General features: G+C 49.1%; 1 protein-coding gene across 1 annotated transcript; it reads right to left on the bottom strand.

Moving 5' to 3' along the window:
• Window positions 1-471: 471 nt before the first annotated feature.
• On the bottom strand, window positions 472-24,078 carry PTAFR (platelet activating factor receptor). Its single transcript, XM_043574216.1, has 2 exons — window positions 23,437-24,078; window positions 472-3,711 (listed from the first exon to the last, which is right to left on the bottom strand). The coding sequence occupies exon 2, from the start codon at window positions 3,664-3,666 to the stop codon at window positions 2,638-2,640; it is 1,029 nt and encodes a 342-aa protein (XP_043430151.1). The 5' UTR covers window positions 3,667-3,711; window positions 23,437-24,078; the 3' UTR covers window positions 472-2,637.
• Window positions 24,079-25,205: the final 1,127 nt, after the last annotated feature.

Here is a 25,205-nt window from a genome sequence, read left to right on the forward strand (position 1 = left end):
CCGCGTCGGGCTCTATGCTGACAGCTCGGAGCCTGGAGCCTGCTTCAGATTCTGTGTCTCCCTCTCTCTCTGTCCCTCTCCCACTCGTACTCTGTCTCTCTCTCAAAAATAATAAATAAACATTAAAAACAATTTAAGATAAATAAATAAATGGTTATGTTTTATGTTCATCTTCTATGTGTGGCAGGTGGCATTCATTCTCACATAATTTAGTTATAAAACATGCTTTTCAATAGATTTAAGTTTTAAAAAGTGACACAATTCAGGAGCGCCTGGGTGGCTCGGTCGGTTGAGTGTCTGACTCTTGATTTTGGCTCGGGTCATGATCCCAGGTCCTGGGATCGAGCCTGCTGGGCTCTGCACTGAGGGTGGAGCCCGCTTAGGATTCTCTCTCCCTCTCCGTCTGCCCCTCCCCTGTGCCCGAGCGCACTCTCTCTCTCTTAAAAAAAAAAAAATCAAAAAGCGACTCAATGCAGAGAAAACTATTTATGAAGCAAACATACAGACAGATGGTACATGGATATTGAAAAGTTGTGAGGCGGGTACACAAATGACTGAAACACAAGAAACACGGTGCTTTAACATCCAAGCATTTATCCCTCTCGGAGAGGAGTTGCAAGTCGCAGACACCCATTCGAATAGGCTTGAGCAAAATAAAAGAATGTGTCCTGACAAGGGACTCTCATGGGACCCAGAAGAAGGAATGCAGATGTTGTTGGGCCTGGAGAAGGCCCTGGCAGGCCGAGAGGCACCGGCCCCTCCTCGCTCTAGGCTTCTGGGCTCCCTCTGGTCTCCGCTTTGCTCTGTGCGTTTCCGCTCTCCGTGCGGGGTCGGTTTGTCCATTATGTTCCGGCCGTCACCCACCCTCCCCCGCCCCACCTCATACCCACAGCCACACGCGTGTAGACACGCACGCACACGCACTGCTCCAGACTTGTATGTCTTCAGGTAAGTGGCCCGAACTAGCACCCCTGAAGCTGACTGCCTATTCCTGGGAGAGAACCTGACTGGCCCCCCCTGGAGCCAGACGCCCACGTCTCATCCATTCAGCTCCTATCAGAGGATCAAGGGGAACACCTTCTCAGAAAAAGGAGGCATCTGGGATGAGCAATCATCCTGACCAAGAGGTATCCAGCTCGGGATCCGTGGTTCAGAACAACCCTATGAGGTAGGAAATGTAGCTTACAGTTCCGCGGCAGGAAGTGACAGAGCCAAGACTTGAAACTGGGTCTGTGTGACACAGAGCTCGACTCTGGGGCGCTACCCACCGCGTCACCATCAGCGAAGTTCAGCCCACAGCTGCCATCCCAGACCCCAGCAGGTTACTGGCCCAGTGTGAGGCATTTATCACACTCAGCCCGATAGACAGGAAATAAGGATTTCACTTTATGAGAGGACTATGGCTGGAAGGGAGGAAGACGTCTCAGGAGAATCACTGAGCTCTGGAGACCAGGGGAGGCTCGTCCAAGCCTCTGGGTCTGTGGCTGCCATATTCACGCCACAGGTGTTCAGGCTGTGAGAAGAGACTCATTTGAAACTATTCACCGAAAATCATGAGCAGGCATCTAGAGACCTTCAAGAGAAGCTGACACCTCTCTTCTGCACCCAGAATACAAAGTGCCTGCCGGGCTTTGGGACTATAGCTACTCCTCTCACCTTCTGGAAGCTAAATTAGGAGGCGGGCCCCCCCTCAGAAAGCAAGGTGGTGGAGGAGACCCGACAGGCCTCTCCCACTGCGGAGGCCTCACCCGCACACAGGTACTTCTCAGCCTAAGTCCCCTTTCTCGTGGGAGCCTCTGAGCAGCACGGTGCCCTGGATGCCCCAGACTTGGCTTTGAGGGGTCTTTGCCCACCCCCAGTGGGTAGCTGCCCCACGGGAGGTACTTCATCAAGGTTCACTGTTGAGACAGACAGATGGATGCGGCTCTCGTGTCTCTCGCACTCCCACAGAGCCGACCCAAGCCTGAAGTGAGGCCCGTACAGAGGAGGCGAGCTCCCCACCTTAGCCTTTGATCCATGCACGTCTTATCATCTCTGGCACCTTTCAGGATGGGTCGTTGGATGAGTTGGAAAAGGTGCCACTGTGCCACTTCCCCTAAGAAGCATCCCAAAGACCTTGTGCCTCTGAATGAGACAAGGTGGCAGTCTCTTGGCTCCAAGTTTTTCCCAGAGATACTGCCACACGGCCAGGGGAGTACCCCCTTTCCCCAACCACCCCCCCCCTTCTCTGCCATTATAGTGGTAAAGGATGTGGTTGCCAAAAAGTTCAGGTCACACTGGCTCGGGGCTGCTGCCCTGGTAGGGTGAACAGGGTGGTTCAGAGTCTGCCCCCAAGGTCTGCCTCTGGCCCTGACTCTCCCCACAGAGCTATCAGACTCAGGTACTCCAGGTGAGGTCATCAGCCAAGGTGATTATGGCACGTGCCCAAAGGTGGCTGGCGGGGCACATTGAAATTCTGGATTTCCCAGCAGTCTGGGCCTGCCGTCACCCCCACCTTGGTGAGGTAGCCTCCACACTTAAAGGGTCGCTACTGCCCAGAGAGGAGGTGCCCAGACCACGGCAGAGACCCTTTTGTCCCCCGGGTCAGTTGATGTCCGTGGAAGATAAGCCTCTGGGCCTGGCCCCAACAATCAGGGACTAATTTTTGAGACAATTGGCAGGGTTCTGGCTGAGCGGCATGACCACTTCGGTTCCGGTCTCCGAGGTAGCCCGGGAGCACTTCCGGGTGCTGCGCATGTTGTAGAACTTCTCAGTGAGGTGCTTGCGAAACTTCTTGGTGAGGAAACAGTAGATGATGGGGTCTAAGACGCAGTTGGTGCTAAGAAGGCAGAGGGTGACCTGATGGGCATCGTTAACAGACTGGTGGAAGTCGCCCCTCTGGATGTCCAGCTCAGCCAGGGTCCAGGGCAGCTGCACGATGTGGTGGGGCACGAAGCAGATGATGAACACGGCCAAGACCGTGCAGACCATCCACAGGGCCCGGCGCTTGACTTCCGCGTTCCGCTGCAGCTGCACCGGCTGCGTGAGCAGCCTGCGGATGATGACCAGGTTGCAGAAGAGGATGAGGAAGAAGACGAGGAAGAAGCTGATCACGAGGAAGATGTGAACGACGAGGACAGGCACGCTGCCCTTCTCATAATGCTCAAAGCAACGCGTGATGTTGCCCGAGCCGGTCTGGTTCGGCACCACGTTGGTGGAGTCCAAGACGAAGAAGTAGGAGGCGGCGGCCACGATGGCCACCCAGATAACCAGGGACACGGAGAAGCCACGCTTGCGGGTGGTGGCCTGGGCAGTCTTGATGGGCCGTGTCACCGCCTGGAAACGGTTGTACGTGATGACAGCCAGGAAGGCCACGGAGCAGTAGGTGTTGATGAAGAAGAAGCAGCCGGCCAGGTTGCACAGGAATCTGGGGAGAATCCAGTTGCCCTGGTTGTAGTAGTAGATGATCCACAGGGGCAGAGTGACCAAGAAAAGCAGGTCAGCCATGGTGAGGTTCACCATGAAGATCTTTATCTCGTTGAGTTTCTTAGAAGGGTACAGGCAGGCAAAGACCCACAGCACGTAGCTGTTGGCGATCACCCCCAGCACAAAGATGATGCTGTAAACAATCGGGAAGAGGGTGTATCGGAACTCAGAGTCCACACGAGAAGAATCGCTTGGCTCCATCACTACGTGTGGAAGGGACAGCTGGTCATAGAATCCTGCCCTGGCCTGGAAGATCACACAGAAATTTTGGTTAATGAAGGATCAAAAGGGAACTTTCTCATTTAATCAGTTCCAACACTCTTACTTTGCACATTCGAAAAGCTCTAAGATGGGCGGTATCTTCTAATTAATTGTCAGTATTTTTTTTTTTTTCTGAAGCAAATAATGGTGTGTTTTTAAAATGAACAGCATCTGAGGGGTGCCTGGGTGGCTCAGTCGGTTGAGCGACCGACTTTGGCTCGGGTCATGATCTTGCGGTTGGTGAGTTCGAGCCCCGCGTCGGGCTCTGTGCCAACAGCTCCGAGCCTGGAGCCTGCTTCAGATTCTGTGTCTCCTTCTCTCTCTGTCCCTCCCCCACTCATGCTCTGTCTCTCTCTGTCTCAGAAACAAATAAACATTAAAAAAATTTTTTAAATAAATAAATAAAATAAAATAAAATAAACAGCATCTGAGATTCAATGAAATCAATGGCAATTAATGGCAAGAATGGCAACAATTCGCGCTCCATTTTATTTTTTTTAATTTTTTTTTTCAACGTTTATTTATTTTTGGGACAGAGAGAGACAGAGCATGAACGGGGGAGGGGCAGAGAGAGAGGGAGACACAGAATCGGAACCAGGCTCCAGGCTCTGAGCCATCAGCCCAGAGCCTGACGCGGGGCTCGAACTCAAGGACCGCGAGATCGTGACCTGGCTGAAGTCGGACGCCTAACCGACTGCGCCACCCAGGCGCCCCGTGCTCCATTTTAAAGCATACCTTCTTATTCTTCGACTTATTTTGACTTAAAGTTTTGGATCATCTATTTCTGATGATAAACTATATGAAAATGTATATTATAAAATGTTTATTTTTCTAACAGCTTCTGAATATTTTTCTCTTGATGAAATTTGAAACATAAAATTGGGTGGTAAATGTTCTCTGTATTAAAAAATAATCCATGGGGTCGCCTGGCTGGCTCGGTCGATAAAACATGTGACTCTTGATCTCGAGATCAGTGAGTTTGAGCCCCATGTTAGGGGTAGAGTTTCCATAAAAAAATCACAATGATGGGGGCACCTAGGTGGCTCAGCAGTTAAGCATCGGGCTCTTGGTTTCAGCTAAGGTCATGATCTCACGGTTTGTGAGTTCTAGTGGAGCCTGCTTAAGATTCATTCTCTCTCTCTCTCTCTCTCTCTCTCCCCCTCTCTCTGCCCCTCCCCCCCACACACTCTCTCTCTCAAAATAAATAACTTTAAAAAATCATAATGATAATAATAATTTATGTGTTCATACAAAATCTGGAAAGTACAGAGAATTCTATTTGGGTGACTCACAGATGAAATATTAGCCAGTCATTAGAAAGAATGAGTTACATCTAATTGTACTGGCATGGAAAGTTGTCCCTGGATAAAATTAAGTAAAACAAATTTTTAAAAATTGGTGTGACCCCATTATATATATGTATATGACAGCTAGGAAATGATCTAGAAGGATATACCTTTAGGAGTTGACAGTGGTTAAATAACCTTTGGGAAGATGAGATGGGCTTGGTGCAAAGTTTATTTTATGCTTCTTCTGTTTGAACTTTTTAGGAGCATTTATTGCTATAGTAATTTTAAAAAACGTTTAATGGAAAAGAAAACTGGGGGAGCCTGGGTGACTCAGTTGGTTACGCATCCAAATTTGGCTCAGGTCATGATCTCACGGTTCGTGAGTTCAAGCCCACATTGGGCTCTGTTCTGACAGCTCAGAGCCTGGAGCCTGCCTTGGATTCTGTGTCTCCCTCTCTGTCTGCCCCTCCCCTGCTTGTGCTCTGTCTCTGTCTCTCAAAAATAAATAAACGTTGAAAAAAGAATTTTTTTTTTTTTTAAAGAAAACTATAGGAGTGCCTGGCTAGCCCAGTCAGTGGAGCATGCAACTCTTGATTTCAGGGTTGTAAGTTTGAGTCCCATGTTGGATGCAGAGAATGCATAAAAATAAAATCTTAAAAAAAAAAAGATAAATATATAGTGGAGAAACCCAGTAGACAATACTTCAATGAAATGATTAAGATTAACTCATCATTAGTAAGACACATCAACATCAGGTACCCTTGATGTGATAAAAGATATAACATCATTTCTGTGGTTTTCTTGTCAAAACTGCGTAATCTCAACCTAGTCATGAGAAAACTACAGACAGACGCCAATTGTGACACATTGTATAAAATGATCAGAAGGGTGAAGGTCATGAGAGATCAGGAAAGACTATGGAGCTGCCATAGGACAGAGGATACTAAGGAGACATATGATAACTAAGGACACTGTGGGATCGTGTATTGCATCCAAGAACAGAAAAAGACCATTAATGGAAAAACTGGTGTGACTCAAATAAGGTCTGTAATTTAGTTAATATCATATCATTGCTCATTTCCTGGTTTTGATCATTGTATCATGGTTTTATAAATTGTTAACATTAGGGAATGTTGAGCAAAGGGCACACATGCATTCTTTGTATATTTTGCAGCTTTTTCGAAGGCCTAAAATTATTTCAAAACAAAAAGTCTTTTTTTTTTTTTTTGATGTTTAATTTATCTTAGAGAGAGCGAAAGACAGAGCATGAGCGGGGGAGGGGCAGAAGGAAAGAGAGACACAGAATCTGAAGCAGGCTCCAGGCTCTGAGCTGTCAGCACAGAGCCCGATGCGGGGCTCGAACCCACGAACCGTGAGATCGTGACCTGAGCCGAAGTTGGACGCTGAACCGACTGAGCCACCCAGGCGCCCCAAAACACAAAGCCTTTAAAAGTAGAAGGTTTGGGGTGCCTGGGTGGCTCAGTCGGTTAAGCGTCTGACTCTTGATTTTGGCTCAGGTCATGATCTCACAGTTGGTGAGATCGAGCCCCAAGTCGGGCTGAGTGCTAGGTGTGTAGCCTGCTTGGGATTCTCTCTCTCCCCCTCTCCCTCTGCCCCTCCTCCACTTGCATGTGCATGCTCTTTCTCTCTCAAACAAAGTAAACAACAACAAAAAAAAACAAAACCAAAAAACAAAAAACAAAAGAAGGAAGATTAAACTAAGCATAACCCCACTACCCAAAGTCTGGTCTGTTTCCAACACCCTCTTCGCCACCATCCACTCTCCATCACAACTAGTTGCTACCTCCTCTCTTGCTTCTCCCACGGTGTTGCCACATGAGTCCGGAAGTCTCTCTGATATTTGTGTTGCAACTGTGGGTGGAATGGAGGCTGCGGGGGTGAGGGGTGGAGGAGGGGGTTAAGCAAGGCCCAAGGCTCATCATCCATCAGGGAACAGTGAGGAGAGCACAAAATTGGGAGTAAGACACTCCCTCGGAGCCAGACACCCTGCTAGGCGTCTGCATGCACTGCCTCGCTTGAGTCTCAAAAAAGTCCTTTGAGATAGGAAGTAAAATTCCCATTTTACAGCGTAGGAAACAGTATAGGGTGCTTATGTGACTTGTTCAAGGTCACACAGCTGTCAAGGGATAGAGCCAGGATCCAGCTCTGTGCTCCTTTGTTCATTCACCCATTCCTCCACCAAATACTGCTGCGCACTAACTGCGCGTCGGGCCTGCAGCTAAGCGCAGGGGAGGCCGGGTGAATGTGGCTGAACTGCACTCAGAGAACTAAGAGTCTCATGGGGGAGATGGACAAAAGCCGCGTAAACAAACATAGTTGCCAGACAAAGAAAAGGGGGTGCTGTTATGGAATACGGATATACTTCGAAAAGAGGTGATGTTTCCTTTAAGACCAGAATGAGGAAGAGTGTTTCAGGCAGAGGGATCTGCATCGGTCCAGGACTGAGGCAGGAAAGAGCCGAGTAGGTTATAGGAACTGAAAAGAGGGGCACGTGATGGCCCAAACCCTGATCTCTAGCTGCCACACTCCATCCTTATCTCCTGCCGTCTTCCCACCAGGTTCCAGTCAAACGGGACTTCCCTGGTGGGTCTTCAAACGTGCTCAGACCTTTCCTAAGTCAGCCTGCAAGCATACACCCATGCCGATGCCTTGAACCCTCTTCCCTAACCATGCACCACCTCCGCCTGGCCATTCTAGCTCATGCTTCAGACCCTAACTGAATTTCACTTCTTCAGAGGGGTCTTCACGGGGCCGAGTCCGGTCCTGCCTCAAAGCTCCCTGTACTTCTTTGTAAATCCTAGAGCCGTTGTGATCACTTCGTGTTTGTGTGATTCATAACACTCTCCCGTCTGACCTTGAGCACCAGGAGAACAAGGAACTTGTCTGTCTATTCAGCACTATTCCCAGCAGCATGAACCAACAAATAAAAGAATGGGCGATAAGGCTAGTTGATTACAACCATCTCTCTGGGAGCTCTGGAGCAGTGGAAACACTTGAAGGAGAAGCTTGAAAGATACTTATAGGCGAGTTTAAAGAAACAACTAGCGGGGCGCCTGGGTGGCTCAGTCGGTTAAGCGTCCGACGTCAGCTCAGGTCACGATCTCGCGGTCCGTGAGTTCGAGCCCCGCGTTGGGCTCTGGGCTGATGGCTCGGAGCCTGGAGCCTGCTTCCAATTCTGTGTCTCCCTCTCTCTCTGCCCCTCCCCCATTCATGCTCTGTCTCTCTCTGTCCCAAAAATAAATAAAAAACGTCGAAAAAAAATTAAAATCAGGATAGGGAATATATGAAACGTCATGAAATTCTGTAACTAAGCACTTTCTTAAAAAAAAAAAAAATTGGGGCGCCTGGGTGGCGCAGTCGGTTAAGCGTCCGACTTCAGCCAGGTCACGATCTCGCGGTCCGTGAGTTCGAGCCCCGCGTCAGGCTCTGGGCTGATGGCTCGGAGCCTGGAGCCTGTTTCCGATTCTGTGTCTCCCTCTCTCTCTGCCCCTCCCCCATTCATGCTCTGTCTCTCTCTGTCCCAAAAATAAATAAACGTTGAAAAAAAAAAAAAAAGCAGAAACAGATCCATACATAGAGAGAACAAGCCATGATTGCCAGTGGGGTGGGGGTGGAGGGATGGGCAAAATAGGTGAAGGGGAGTGGGGGAATGCAGGCTTCCAGCTACGGAACGAACAAGTCACAGGAATAAAAGGTACAGTATAGGGAATATAGTCAATGGTACTTTAATAGTGTTGTATGGTGACTGATGGTGGCTACCCTTGTGGTGAGCATAGCATAACCTTAGACAGTTGTCAAGTCACTGTGTTGGATGCCCCAAACTAGTGGAACATTGTGTATCAACTATACTTCAAATTAAAAAAGAAAAAAAGAGGGGCGCCTGGGTGGCTCAGTCAGTTGAACGTCCAACTTCAGCTTCAGCTCGAGTCATGATTTCACGGTTTGTGAGTTCAAGCCCCGCATCGATCAGGCTCTGTGCTGACAGCTCGGAGCCTGGAGCCTGCTTCAGATTCTGTGTCTCCCTCTCTTTCTCTGCCCCTCCCCTGCTTGTGCTCTGTCTCTCTAAATAGATGATAGATATTAGATAAATAGATAGATAGATAGATAGATGAAATATCCCCTTGGGGGCACCTGGGTGGCTCAGTTAGGCATCAGACTCTTCAGCTCAGGTCATGATCTTACAGTTTGTAAGTTCAAGCCCCGCACTGGGCTCTACACTGACAGCTCGAGGCCTGCTTGGGATTCTCTCTCTCCCTCTCTTTCTGCCCCTTCCCCGCTGGTGCGCACACACTTGTGCATGCATGCTCTCTCTCTCAAAATAAATAAATAAACTTTAAAATAAATAAATAAATAAATAATGGGACACCTGGGTGGCTCCGTTGGTTAAGCGTCCGGCTTCAGCTCAGGTCATGATCTCGCGGTTCGTGAGTTCGAGCCCCACGTCAGGCTCTGTGCTGACAGCTCAGAGCCTGGAGCCTGCTTCAGATTCTGTCTCTCTCTCTCTCTCTCTCTCTCTCTCTCTGCCCTTTCCCCACTTGTGCTCTGTCTCTCTCTCAAAAATAAATAAACATTAGAAAAATTTAAGGAAAAAAAAGAATCAAAGGCCAAAACAAATCAATACACTGCCGTGTAACAGATTACAGAAAGTTCATTGATATGATTCGGGGGTTCCACATTGCAACTAACTTTTAAGAAACTACCATTTGTGGAGCTTTGATGTAGTATCAAGATATCATCAATTATCTGAAAAAGACATCAAAAGATCCCTCCCTGTACAAACACATATCTGTGCAAGGGCAGATTTTCTTACACATACCATGCTGGACTGAATGCAGAAGCAGACAGGACAATCCAGCTGTCTTCTAGTAAATGCATGTTTAAAGAGATTTGCAAAGAAATTTAAATCAAGGCTACTTTAAATTATTTATGTTTTGGGGTGCCTGGGTGGCGCAGTCGGTTAAGCGTCCGACTTCAGCCAGGTGACGATCTCGAGGTCCGGGAGTTCGAGCCCCGAGTCGGGCTCTGGGCTGATGGCTCAGAGCCTGGAGCCGGTTTCCGATTCTGTGTCTCCCTCTCTCTCTGCCCCTCCCCCGTTCGTGCTCTGTCTCTCTCTGTCCCCAAAATAAATAAATGTTGAAAAAAAATTTTTTTTTTTTAATTATTTATGTTTTGAAATTGTTGCTATTTTTTGCTACAAATGTTATTTGTGCTAACATGGAATGAGTTCATTATTGGCTTTTATACCTAAAAACAAAAACTTTTCCAATGTCTTAGTTTTAATTTTGAACTTTTTTTTTTTTTTTCAACGTTTATTTATTTTTGGGACAGAGAGAGACAGAGCATGAACGGGGGAGGGGCAGAGAGAGAGGGAGACACAGAATCGGAACCAGGCTCCAGGCTCTGAGCCATCAGCCCAGAGCCTGACGCGGGGCTCGAACTCACGGACCGCGAGATCGTGACCTGGCTGAAGTCGGACGCTTAACCGACTGCGCCACCCAGGCGCCCCAGTTTTAATTTTGAATATGGGAAATATTGATGGATACGGCCCATGTAAACAAAAGCTCTCTGGGGCCCTCAATAATTTTTAAAGATAGAAAGACATCCTGAGACTGGAAGATTTTACATTTTTTTAATGTTTTAACTATTTTTGAGAGAGAGAGAGAGAGACAGAACGTGAATGGGGGAGGGGCAGAGAGAGAGGGAGACACAGGATCCGAAGTAGGCTTCAGGCTCTGAGCTGTCAGCACAGAGCCTGACACGGGGCTTGAACTCAGGAACTGCAAGATCGTGACCTGAGCCGAAGTAGGATGCTTAACCGTCTGAGCCACCCAGGTGCCCTGAGACCAGAAGATTTTTAAATCGCTGCTCCACAAGACAAAGAAAGAAAGAGAAAGACACAAGCTGGTGGTTACTATGGGGAAGGGGGGTTGGGGATTACAGAGTGCACCTATTGTGATGAGCACCAAGTAATGTAGACTTGTTGAGTCTCTGTATTGTACTCCTGAAACTCACATAACACTGGATGTTAACTATACGAGAATTAAAATTTTAGACTTGAATTAAAAACGATCGCTGCTCTACAATCTCAGCCCACACTCCCCTCCCTCCCCCCACCACCTTTCCTTTGAGCCCAAGATGCCCATCCATCTGAGACTGGCCTTGTTTCTTTCCCCTGCTGGACCTCATGTCTTGGGGCACCCTGTTCCTGGGCCTTCAGAAAGGCGAGGAGGCAGCCCCACGGCTGAGCAATGCGTGTGCTCGCTCTGGGTCTCTGAGGAAGTCATGTCCCTACTCACCCCCACCATCTACCCCACTCATAAGTAAGTCCTTTTCTCTTCTTGGGTTTAGGCTCCAGCTGAGTGGGGTGGGGCAACTCTCCACTGGAAACTGTCTTTCTGCAGCCAAAGAATCCAATCCAGGATATCACCTCAGGCCCAGTCCCCTGTGCCACGCCTGCCCAGGCCTGTTGAGAAAGTCTTCCCACCAGGACCAGGACTGGGGTAAGGCTTGCGAGGCACTCACGTTGAGTGCAGATCTGAAGCAGATGCTGAAAACCTCACTGATCAAGATAAATAATGTTTAATGCAATATCTTTTGAAAACTCAAAATCAGTATTACGGAGTGTTCCTTTTGCCTCCGGTTCTGATATGGCTCTGCCTGGCACAGTTCTGATCTTGTATCTTCATTGAAAATTTTGGTATTTTGATGGGGCGCCTGGATGGCTCAGTCGGTTGAACGTCTGACTTCGGCTCAGGGCATGAGCTCACAGTCCGTGAGTTCAAGCCCTGCGTCAGGCTCTGTGCTGACAGCTCGGAGCCTGGAGCCTGCTTTGGATTCTGTGTCACCCTCTCTCTCTGCTCCTCCCCTGCTCATGCTCTGTCTCTCTCTGTCTCAGAAATAAATAAAAACATTAAAAACTTAATAAAAAAAAAGAAAATTTTGGTATTTTGTTCATCACAAAATTTTTTCATTCATTGATTTTTTTAAAGATTTTCTCACCATGTGAATGGAACACACACACAGGTTAGCCCAACTCACCCATTCAGTCACTCACTCATGTAGTCACTGAGCAAAGCACTCACTGGCTCCAGGCCCTGGTCAGAGTGCTGAGGCCTCAGAGAACAGACCCAGTCTCCACCCTTAAGTGGCTCACAGGTCATGTTGCAAAAGAGAGATTCAGAAGTAAAGTGACAAATGTTAGAATGGTGGAGGTTCCAGAAGTTGGGGTAATTCTGAAATGGTGCCCGTACCCAGACTTGAGGGTCAGGAGTGACCCCCTCCCTATGCTGAAGGACGAGAAGGAGTTAGCCCGACGAGGAGCCCCAGGCAGAGGGACAGCGTGTGCAGAGGCCCAGAAGATTAGCAGAGGATGGACCTTGTTCTCAGGGAACTTGAGATGCTTGGTTTATTTAGTTAAAACTTAAAGGGGTGGGGGGACTGGTGAGGAGAGAGGGGCCTACAAAGTAAGTACCAGTCAACTTAAGAAGGATCTTAAGGGGCATCGTCAGTTAAGCATCTGACTCTTGATTTAGGCTCAGATCATGATCTGAGGGTCATGAGATAGAACCCCAAGTCTGGCTCTCCACTGGGCATGGAGCCTGCTTGGGATTCTCTCTCTCTCTCTGTCTCTCTGAATCTCTCTCTCTCTCTCTCTGCCCCGACCCATCCCACCCCACTCCCTCTAAAAGAAAAAAGATAAGAAGCTTAGTTGAGCAACTAAATGCTGTGGGAAACTTATTTGTATCCTATAAAAAGGGGCTCCTGGGTGGCTCAGTCGGTTATGCGTCCAACTTCGGCCCAGGTCGTAATCTCACAGCTCGTGAGTTCGAGCCCCGCATTGGGCTCTGTGCTGGCAGTTCAGAGCCTGGAGCCTGCTTCCAGTTCTGTGACTCCCTCTTCCTGCCCCTCTGCCACTCGCTCACTGTCTCTCTCTCAAAAATAAACGTTCAAAAAAAGAAAAAAACAAAGTAACTGTAAAAAATATCTCTTAGATAATTGGAAGAACTCAAGCACAGACTAAGTATCAGATGGAATTCAGCAATTAATGGTAATTTTATTAGGTGTGATAATGATATTATGGTTCTATATTTTTAATCCCTTATTAGGTATACATAGTGAAGTATTTATAGGTAGAATTATATAGGATCTCAATTTTGCATTAAAATATTCCAGGAAAAACATTCCTGCATGCTAATCTCCATTTCGCAGTTACCTTCCCTGGAACCCAATCTGTAACAAGATGTAATCAGGTCTGTCTGGCCCGAGAGGCTCCCCAGTCCACATGGCCCCTATAGGAGGCCCAGCAGAGGCCTCTTCCTTCTAGATATAGGGCCAGAATCAGTGTGTGTGTGGAGGGATGGGGGGTGGGTCTTGGGCTGAACTCCTGTCTCTGCCTAAAGCTTTGCCCCCGGTGACTCCAGTACCCATCACCCTGGCTCTTCCTACTTCTGCTGCCTTCTCAGATCCTGTGACTCCTACTGTCTTAGCCTTCATCCCAAACTTAGGACCCAGCTGTCCCTTTGAAGCAATGGAACCCTTTGACATCACCCAAAATGTAACTGCTGAGTCTTTTCTGGGTCTTGCGGGCTCAGACCTCTGTGCTTTTATTCACGCTTCCCTCACTCTCGGCTGCCTACTAATCACTCTTTAAGACTGCTCTGGGAGCGCCTGGGTGGCTCAGTCTGGCTTTGGCTCAGGTCATGATCTCATGGCTCGTGAGTTCGAACCCCACATCGGGCTCACTGCTGTCAGTGTGGAGCCGGCTTCAGATCCTCTGTCCCCTCCCCTGGTCTCTCTCTCTCTGTCAAAAATAAACATTTTTAAAAAAGAAGAAGAAGACTGCCCTGACCCCGTTTCCTCCAGCTAGTTTCTCCTAAGCCTCCCTGCCTCTTTCATGCCCTGCTTTCTGCCCCTAGACCTGGTTAAGTGCGCGTCCTCTGAGTTCCCATCGCTCACAGCTTCTTATATCATCAAAATTGCCTGTTTGTCCTCCTGCCACACTAAACAGTAGCTCCTGGAGGGCAGAGAAAATGTCCATTCATTCACCCAACAGTTACTGATATCCTGTTGGGTGCTGGGCACTTTGTTGGGGATACTGCAGGAATAAAACAGGCAAGCCCCCTGCTCTCGAAGAGTTTATTCTCTAGTCAGGTAAAACAGACAAAAACAAGGAGAGAGATAAAAGCACACAATAATTTCAAATTGTGATGAGTTGAATAAAAGAAATAAAAAGTGACATGATGAAGATTGGGTAAGGGGCTGCTTTAAATAGAGTGACCACGGGGTGCCTGGGTGGCGCAGTCGGTTGAGCGTCTGACTTCAGCCAGGTCACGATCTCGCGGTCCGGGAGTTCGAGCCCCGCGTCAGGCTCTGGGCTGATGATGGCTCAGAGCCTGGAGCCTGTTTCCGATTCTGTGTCTCCCTCTCTCTCTGCCCCTCCCCCGTTCATGCTCTGTCTCTCTCTGTCCCAAAAATAAATAAACGTTGAAAAAAAAAATTTAAATAGAGTGACCAGAGAAGGCTTCTCAGAGGAGGTGACCTATAAACAAAACCAGAGGAAGATTTACCAAGAGGCCAATGAAGTGTAAACTTCAAGGCCCCTCCCTAGGTCTTGTATCTAACTGTGTATTTGCAATTTGGTAGCTTTTCTTCAAGAGGGCCTCCCAAATTGTATAACCTTTAGGATCCTGCAAAAACCCAGATCTTCCCCTGGCTGAAATCTAAAAAATGAGAAGGAACAAGTCAAGAGAAAATCTAGAAGAGTATTCTAGGCAAAGTATATCGTGTGCAAAGGGCCTGCAGCAGGAGTAAGTTCATCATATTCCAAGATAGGAATAAAGGTGTCATGTTCAAGGAACTGAAAAGTCAGTGTGGACCTAGGGGAGTGAGAAATGGGAGGATCTGGATGAGATCAGAGGGCAACAGACCCAAATGGTTCCTAAGCGGTGGTAAGGAGTTTGCATTGTATTTGATGAGCACTGGAGGGCCCCTGGAGTATGTCAAGCAGGTGAGTAACATGATCTGAGTCCCCGACTGCAAGACAGAGAATAGATGATAGGGGACAAAGTGGAAGCAGAGAGACCATTTGGGAGGCAAGAGACGGCAGTGATGTGGACCACAAAGGGTGTTTCTTATTCCTCTCTCCATCTCCAGCGCCAACACAAGCTGGGTCAGAGCTGGGGCTGGTAAACATTTGTTGAGTGAACAAATACCTAGCAACCAACAATTTTGATCTCTTTGCGAGAGCTGCAAGAGGACTGACTCGAGAAGATGGTCGAGGCCTGATCTGTCCCCTGACAGAAGAGTACCAGTAGAGGCGCGTGGGTGGCTTAGTCGGTTAACCATCCGACTCTTGATTTTGGCTTAGGTCACGACCTCGTGGTTTGTGAGATCAAGCCCTGCGTTGGGTTCTGTGCTGACAGTGTGGAGCCGGCTTGGGACTCTCTCTCCCTCTCTCTGTCCCTTCCCCACTTGTGCTCTCTCCCCCTCTCTCAAAATAAATAAATAAACTTAAGAAAAGAAAAGAAAAGAAAAGAAAAGAAAAGAAAAGAAAGAAAAAAAGAAAAGAAAAGAAAAGAAAAGAAAGAAAAGAAAAGAAAAGAAAAGAAAAGAAGGGTCCCAGTAGCTGCCTGCTCCCCAGAGCAGCCTCCACACAGGGCTACAACCTCCCTACCTCAAATTGTGGTCCTTGGACCAGTAGCATCAGCATCACACATGAGTTTGTTACAAATACAGAATCTCACACTCCACCCCAGACCTGCTGTGTCAGAATCTGTATTTTAACAAGATTCCCAGGGGATTCGTGTGTACCCTGAAGTTTGAGACGTGCTGTGCTTCAACACGCTTCCAGCCACATACTCGACTAATCTATCACCTTCCATGGGTCCCCAGTGCCCAGGACCGAGTCCAGGCTCCTTTCCCACTTTACCTCCCACCAGTATTTTTTTACAACTTGCCCTGTATTCTAGCCACACTGAACGCTTTGCTGCTTCTCTAAAAACTCCATTTCTTCTCAGACCTCGGTGCCTTTGCACATGCTGTTGGGCCCCTGTTGAGAGTGCCTTTTGCCTATTGGTTTACCTAGCAGAATCTTGCTTATCTTTTAAGACCCAAAGAGTGCTTCCTCTAAGACACCCTCCCTGACTGCCCCCGGCAGAATAAGTAGGCTTCTTCTCCAGGTCACCATGGTCCTGGGCAATGTTCCTTGGTACAGCACCTGGCACAATGGGTTGTTACATATTAATTTCTATGGCCATTTCCTCATCAGTCTGGACCTTCTGGAGGGCAAGGACTAGGTCTTTTTCATCTCTTTATTTTCAATGTCAGACACCGGGGACTGAATGAATGAATGGCCACGCCCCTGATGATTATACAGAGGAAACCGGCAGGAAGGAAATGTGTCCAGTCTCTCTGGGGAAGGCATCGTAGGATGGGGAGAACAACCCCTTTCTAGAGTCAGAAAGACCTGGGTTCTATACGTGCTCTGCCATTTGCATGCTGTGTGACCTTGGGCAAGTGACTTCACCTCTCTGAGCCTCAGTTTCTTCAACTGCAAAATTTTGCAATTTTAACAATGGTTCCAAAACTGAGCGTGCAAAGTGGTCACAATGACCAGCAGGCTCCCCTCTCCCCATTGGCTCAGCCGCATGAAGCCAGGGAAGGGGACTACGGTCACCGCTGTCCCAGGGGCTCTAACCCACATACTGGCTTTCCTGTCTCCTCTAGACAGGTCCTTAGGCTAATGCCAACAAAGCTTTCAACAGGTCAGGAAGGGAAGGAGCATTTAGAGGGAAAGAAGGCTGCAGGTCAGACCAATCAATTTTACACACAGGCACAGCTCCCTGATGGCAGCAGCCGAGGCTCAGCTCTCAGCTGGGGGTAGGCGAGGGGAGCCATAAATACTCATGGAGACAGAAGAATTCTGCCATCTGAATCTCCCACCCTCTACCTTACAGAGCATTCAGCCCCAACACCCTACCATTCCCCTTCTGTCTGGCAACATCATCAGCCCCCCCGGGAACCTGGAGAAAGGACTCCCATCCTCAGCTGAACAAACAGAGGGGAGGGACCACCCAGATCTGGGCAGAAGAAAGTATGTGCTAGTTACTTCCCCCGTAACTGGGCTGGGAAGCTGGGTTTACCAGCCAGACTGGCTCCTAACATTTTGGGGTCATTTGGGGTCAAAAGTACAAAAGTCTAAATATTTATAAGCTATAAATCACTCATACCCAAGTTCACGCACATCTCATGCATCAGCAGCTCCTCACAGCACTGCAAGCCTGGGGGAAGTGGGGTGTGGGAGGGACACAGGCTCCAAGTGGGCATTTACACATGAATCCAAAATCTCCTTGCCTTGTGGGGAGGGCCTGACAGGAGGGGATCTGCAGTCGGCCTGCCCTGCGTCGACTTGGGCTCAGGTCATGATCTCGCGGTTTGTGAGTTCGAACCCCGCATCGGGCTCTGGGTTGACAGCTCAGAGCCTGGAGCCTGCTTCCGATTCTGTGTCTCCCCCTGCTCTCTGCAACCCCCCCCCCCCGCCCGCTCGCGCTCTGTGTCTCTCTGTCTCTCAATAATAAATAAACATTAAAAAAAATTTAATAAAAGAAAGCAAATAAACGTTAAAAATGTATATATTAAATGCAAAACTCCTAGAAGAAAACGTAAGGAGAAATCTTCATAACACTGGAATGAACACCAATTACTTGCATATGGCACCAGGACCACAAGAAACAAAAGCAAAAATAGACACATGGGGCTACATCAAACTTTCAAAATGTCTATAGCAAAGGAAACAGTCAACAAAGAAAAAGGCAGCCTACAGAATGGGAGGAAATATTTGCAAACCTTACATTGGATAAGGGGTTAATATTCAGAATATAGAAAGAACTCTTACAACTCAATAACAACAACAAAATAATAATAACTGATTTTAAAATGGAGCCAAGGACTTCAGTAGAGTTTCTCCAAATATGCAAACGGCAAACCCAAGCACATGAAAATATGCTCAACGCCACTAATCATCAGGGAAACGCAAACGAGAACCTCAACGACATCATCGCCTCACACTTGGCGGATGGCCACTATCAAAACGGCAGAAAATAACAAGTGTTAGTAAGGATTTGGAGACATTGGAATGCTTGCGTACTGTTGGTGGGAATATAGAATGATACAACCACTATGGAAAACAGTACAAGTTTCCTCAGAAAATTAAAAATAGAACTACCATATGACTCAGAAATCTCACTTGGGTATGCTTTCAAAAGAACTGAAAACAAGATCTTGGGCTCAGTCAGGTGTCCAACACTTGATTTCAGCTCAGGTCGTGATCTTACGGTTGTGAGATCGAGCCCCACGTTGTGAGCCTGCTTAAGACTCTCTCTCTCTCTCTCTCTCTCTGTCCCTCTCCCCCAAGCTCTCACTCTTTCTCTCACAAATAAAAAACAAAGGGGCGCCTGGGTGGCTCAGTCTGTTAAGCGTCCAACTTTGGCTCAGGTCATGATCTCGTGGTTTGTGAGTTCGAGCCCCGCGTCAGGCTCTGTGCTGACAGCTCAGAGCCTGGAACCTGCTTTGGATACTGTGTCTCTGGCTCTCTCTGCCCCTTCCCTGCTCATACTCTGTCTGTCTCTCTCTCTCAAAAACAAATAAACATTAAAAAATTTTTTAATAAAAAATAAAATTAAAACAAACACTTAAAAAAAAGAAAAGAAGAAAACAAGATCTTGAAGAAATATTTGCACACCCACGTTCATAGCAGTACTACTCACAATACCAACAGGTGGAAGCCACCCGAATGTTCATCGACAGATGAATGGGTAAACAAAATGTAATCTGTATGTACAATGTACTACTATGCAGCCTAAATCCTAAGGCGCCTGAGTGTCAGTTGGTTAAGCATCCGACTTCGGCTCAGGAAGTCGATTCGGCACGGATCTCTCGGTCCGTGAGTTCGGGCCCCGCGTTGGGCTCTGTGCCGACAGCTCAGAGCCTAGAGCCTGTTTTGGATTCTGTGTCTCCCTCTCTCTCTGCCCCTCCCCTGTTCATGCTCTGTCTCTCTCGGTCTCAAAAATAAATAAACGTTAAAAAAAATTAAAAAAAAAAAAAGACTACAGACTCTGATCAGACAATCCTGGGTTCGAATTCTGCCTGTGTCTTGTCTCAGCTTGTGACCATCGTCAAGCACATCACCCTCTGAGCCTCAGGTCCTTCCCCTGTAAATGGAGCTGACGATATTCCAAGCACATATCTTCCCAGAGTGGTGTGAATATTCGATGAATAATATGTGTAACGTGCTTGGCACCATTCACGGTATTCACCGTCAACGGCTTTTCTGTTGTGACTGGGAACCAGTCACATCTCGTTAAGGCAGCTGGTGGCAGTTGGCAAAATGCCGTCAGCTGATTCTTACTCAAGATAATTAATTTAACCTCCAATGGGCCTCTCTTTACTCATCTGTCAAAATAAAAATAAGTGGCAGAAGAATGCCTAGTTCATAGTGTTGTTATAAGGATTAAATAGAAAATGCCTGATTCATGATAAAAGCTCAAGGAATGTTGGCTATTGTCAGTCTTACTTCTCGATCCGCTCCCTCCCCCCTCCCCACAGAGTTAGAGGTTCCATAGAGGATCCATGACACAACACATCAGACTGCATTATAATGGATGTTGGTTTCTTTTTCCTTTGGGTTGGGAATTCCCTGGGTTCAAGACTTCTGACATTTCACCAGTATGTACGGTAGGGTCTCCTCCACAGCGAACATTCAAGGAACATCTGCTAATACACACACACACACACACACACACACACAGAGTCACATTTTGTCCTTCACCTTTCACTTCCAAAACCACACCTACCAGCCTCAATCACTACCAGCCCTTAGATTCCCTGGGGTCTCTAAAACAAGATAGTTTAATCGTTTCCCTTCTGTGAGTCCTACTTTTCTCATGTAGAAAATGACAATAATACCAACACTGACCTCACAGGATAGCCCTGAGGTTGAAGGCAGATAAACCTCTAACGAACGTGCTTGGCATATAGTAAGTGCTCAGTAAGTAAGTTACTTCTATTCTGACCTCCCCTGTTGCTTGACATTTGGGCCCTGGCCTGGCCATGCTGCCATACTCTTTAAAGAGTCCCCTTGTGGAGTGGTTTCACTACCATTTCTCCAAGAAGCAGAGGATTTGAAGGGGAAATTAAGGGAGCAAGTGTCCTGACCTCTCGTGAATTCTGCGCTGGGCTCCCCACAGTTTTTAATTCAAGGAGTCCAGCACCATGCTGGGTACATTTATGGATGAATGAATGGAATTCTTTGTCCAGAAGAGGTCAGGGACAGGGTATAGGGCCCTAGAGGCGGGGCTGGTCTGTGTGCAAGATTTTCTCAATTGCCCTTCTCACAGAGGGCCCTTCCCTGACCCCAGGAATATATATCGTGCTGGTGAGACTCAGTCTCTGCTCAGCTGGTCTAAGACATCCTTGTGGAGTTGAGGGACCCTGAACCTGGCCTGGTTCTTCCTTTCTGACTCCCAAATGCCCAGGGGGTATATGCAAGTCCCCCTCCTTCCTCCTCGCTTCTGGGAAGTAGGCCAGGGCAGGGAGGAGGGAGTGAGATGTACTTCTCCTGTGGGCTTCCCCAGGGCTTCCGTTATACCAGGAATCCCACCAAAGGACTACGCCTCCCAGCCTGGGCGCTCCTGAGTCCTGCTGGTGCCCTCGTGGGTACCCGGGGCCTGGCCCAAGGGAAAACATAGGGTACAGGGCATAGGCCTCAAGGTCACACAGACCAGGATCGTCACCGGGTCTGTTCTTTCCTAGTTGTGGTTTGGCTCTCAGGGCCTCCTCCCTTTCTTCATTTGCCAAAGGGTGATAATAAAGCCTTCCTCAGCAGGTCGTTGTAAGAACAGAATGAAGCAATCTACACAAGTGGTGATTGCTCAGTAACCGTGAGCTCCTCCCCAGCCCTCAGAAAATGCTTATTGAATGAATGAATGAGTGAACAAACCAGCAGCAACCAGGGGTAGCTGAAGAGAGATCGCAGGACTTGGATCTGGACCCTGGACTCTGGCCTCAGCCACGCCTCCCACCACCTTGAGCGAGTGAGTCTCTTCCCTGCTCTGAGCCTTGTGATATGTATCTAAAAAGTGGTGGGGGCAGGGGCAACCTCAAGCATTGTTGTAAAAAGAAAGTAAGATGGTTAGGAGTGATAAAGGGTTCAGAAACAGTAAAGCACTTGATAAATTAAAATGGACTTTATGAACTATAAAGGGGCCCGCACAGATGTTTGATGTGCTTCTCCCATCAGCCAACTGAGCTTAGCACCGAAAGCAGGCCCTAAGTAAGGGTCCCCCTCCTGCAGGACTGAGGAGGTGGGGAGGGGTTGCGAATGGTAGTCTTCCCCTCATATATTCTCTCTCTCTCACTCTCTCTCTCTCTCTGGATCCTCTTTGGCTGAAGACACAAAGGAAGAAAGGTACACGGACCTTGCCTCTGGTTTGCTTAGCGATTCTGCTTCTGGGAACTGCTGGGCCGTACCAGACCCCCCTGCAGGTTGCTCATGCTGCAGACACATGCGACTGTAGCCAGGGCCAACTCCCCAGGCCACATCACACAACCACAGGCACACGTGCACACACAAAGATTCACCAGAGACTTCTCTCCCCTCCCACCATGCTGCCAAGGAACCCAGTGGTGACTGGTTAGAGAGGTGGCTGGGCTGCGGACCCAGCATTTGCCCTTCTGGGAATGGGCTCCATCCCTAACCCCGACACACGGCCACGGGACCAGTCAGGGAGTGCTCCCACGGCATGGCTCAGCTGGTGGCCCCTCCTGAGCCAACCCTCACGGGGCTGGGGGAGATAGGGAGTAGGAGGGGCTGCTACGGACAAAGAGGAGAACCCCCTTCTCCTCACAGGCCTCGGGTGCAGAGTTGGGAGTCTGACTATAAAAGGACAGTCAGACAGGCTCCCAGCCTTTCATCACACCCCTTCCCACCCCAATACCAATCAGGAGCAGAAACTCCATCCTGGAGGCTCATTTTGTCACCTAATGCCATAGGCTATAATTCCTTGCCCAAACCTTCATTGGACAGATGGGGAAACTGAGGCCCAGAGAAGAGAAAAGATTTGCCCTAGGTGACAACAGGATCGGGGGCGGAACTGGGGCCAGATGCCGGGCCTCCGGCTTGCTGTCCTTCCTAAGTACGACATGGTACTTTATCACTCATCTATTCATTCATGTTCTGAGATTATACTACTCACCAAACTCTGGGCGAAGGGTAAGGATAAGACAATGAACAAAAATTCCTCATCTGTAAGGCATTTAGAGTAAGGATTAGGGTGTCGGCAGTAACACACTGGTTTCATTTTTGTGCAGCATGTTACGACTGACAAAGCATTTTCCCACCCAGCCTCTTACTTTATCCTCCTCCACAAGCCCAAAGGTCAGTACTTTGGACCCCAATCTACAAAGGAGGAAAGTGACGCTCCTCAGTTGCCCAAGCTCCCAATCTGTAAACAACAGCTAAAGTCAAAATCCTGGCTGCCCACCCCAGGCCCAGGGCCATTTTCTTCATGGCCGGAGCAGACTTCTTTCTTTGGCTGGGCACCTAAAGGCAGGGACATCTTTCTCTTTACACACACACACACACACACACACACACACACGCCAAGTATCTGGAACAGAGCTGCATATTCAATCAGAGCAAATTCAGAGCTGCCTGAATGCTTACAGAGAGATTCTACTGGTTCCCTCATCCTTCACAGATGAGCAAGTGTCTGGACAACAACCCGGGTTCTACCAAGCCCATCTCTGGACCTCCCGCCAGCAAAGGACAAGGGGAGACCGGCTTGTGCCCTGTCCCTACCACCTGGGACCTGTTGTGGGAAACCGGTTGTGAGCCAGGCCCTCTGTACAAATAACCTGGGTCTCTTCATCATCCCCCAGGAATGCCTAGCAGCGCGTGAGTTCCTAAATGCCCAGCCCTGTAACATGCCCTCTGCGTCTCCAGACATTCCCACTGGGGAGACAGCATCATCCTCATTCGACAAGGCAGGAAAATGCAGGGAGGCAGCACCGCTTGCCCAAGGTCACACAGCTAGTCGAGTAGATGGCATCCGGCTCTCTGAGACCTAGACAGCTCCCTGTCATCACCATTATCAGCTCCCAGTGAGGCCTCTGAGGTCACTTCAGCACTGCCTTGGCCTCAGACAACCAAAGAAGGGAGCTGGATCTCCTGGCAAGTTTGGTCACAAAGAATCCTTTCTAAACACGACCAAGACTCTGGGCCCGAGGAAGATGCCGAAACACCCGTTTGCTTAGGCGCAGGCTAGGGGCAGGACCTCAGTCTCCCGAGTACATTTTCACGTGCCTCCCCCTTGCTCAGCCACAGCGGGGACCCCACCCCCCTTACCTGTATCAGGAACAGTGGCTGCAGCAGCGGAATCTGAGCGTCTGTCTGTAGACCCAGCCTCTGTGCTATCTGGAAATTGCAGAAGTGAGGAAACAGAACACACCATTGCCAAGTCACCCCCCGGAGGAAATACTGTGACCCTGGGGCTCCTCCAACAGATGGTATAGGAACCTCCACGCGGGGTCACTGGGCCCCGGCCACTGCTCAGAGGGTGGTCACAGAGCCAGGGGCAGGGTGGGGCATAGGCAGTGACCAGCATGCCAGGCAGCTGGGATAAGAGAGAGAAAACAGAAAGTGAGAGAGCATATTCTTAGGAGAGAGAGAAACAGCATGAGAGCGAGGAAGAGAGAAGTGAGTGGCCAAGCAAACGGGAGAGGGAGAGAGGGGGACAATCAGGAAAGAAGTGAGAGATGGGAGGAGAGAGGCACACAGAGAAAGGCAGACGGATGTAAACACAGACCGAGAGCGTGAGACGAATGAGGAGACACGAGGGCAGGAACCAAGGGAATTAAAGGAGAACGTGATGAGACAGACGGTGAGCGCGTTCCTGGTGCCCATGCGTGCACATCTGCGTGTCTGTGGATGGGTGTGAGGGAAAAAATGAAAGAAAGGCGGAGAGGGAGAGACAGCTAGAACACGAAGAGGGAGAAGGGAGGAGCTCATGAGCGCTGCCGTGGTCAGTGGCGTGACTGGGCTGGGCATCGCTGGTCACCAAGAAGCACCAAGCCCGAGGCACCCACGGGGACAGCGTGCTGAGGGGCTGTAGGAGGGAGCAGGCGCCCCAAGACCCTGAGCAGGAGTTTGGCACCGTGCCAGTTCATGGGAGTGAGTGAGGGTGAATAGGTGTGGGCAACAGACTGGGGGAACGCAGATGAGTTTGTGAACGTGAGTGCGTGCGTGCTCGTGTACCTGTGTGCGTGAGAAAGTCAGTTGGGTGGAAGCTTTGTGTGGACGTGAGTGAGAGATGAGCCAGCGCTCCCTGCCTCAGTTTCCAGTCCATTTACCCACTCATTCATTCAATCAGGAAATTACTAAGTACGCCCAGGCACCGGGCACTGTAGAAGACCCTACCTACAAAAGCAAGGTGCTCACGTATCAGCCAAACCCAACACCCTCCTACCCGGAGAGGGAAGCAGGCCTAGACGGGACTAGGGTCCCAAAGCGAGGCAGGTGCAAAGCAGAGCCAGCAGAGGCTCCTGCCTCGCCATTCAGGATCCAGCCTCAGCTCCGCACTGCGTGACTGGGCTAGCTTCCTCCTGCCGACTGGGACCCTGCAACTGTACCTTATCAAAGCCACAAATGCATCTCAAAGGACAAATCGCTTTTAACGTGTGCCTCAGCCCTGACGAACTAGAGCCAAAAGTCTGCCCCTGCCCCAGCTCCACCCCCATCACACACAGGCAGACACGTTCACACCTCTCCCATATATCAGCCTTGCACGCTCGCGTACCCTCAATGCACACTCGTGCAGACGCCAACTTACAATCACATCCCTCCACTCCCATGTGCACTCAGACACTCAGGTGCCTAGGTCTGTCACCCCTCACTCATACCTGCCCGGTTACGTCTTTCCTCATGCCCATTCACGTACGCTTCACATTCACCCGCCACACTCACTCGCCTCACATCCCAGCATGCAGTCCGGGCCTCCTGTTAGGAACTTTGAAGCGGCCCCGTTTGGCCATCCCTCCCCAGCTCCCATAGAGGCATCTTGAGTCTTGAGTGCCCTGAGACACAAGAGACCATGGTCTGCTCACTGCATTGCCAAG

The sequence above is a fragment of the Prionailurus bengalensis genome, chromosome C1 (genome assembly GCF_016509475.1).
Source record: "Prionailurus bengalensis isolate Pbe53 chromosome C1, Fcat_Pben_1.1_paternal_pri, whole genome shotgun sequence".
Lineage (NCBI taxonomy): Eukaryota > Metazoa > Chordata > Mammalia > Carnivora > Felidae > Prionailurus > Prionailurus bengalensis.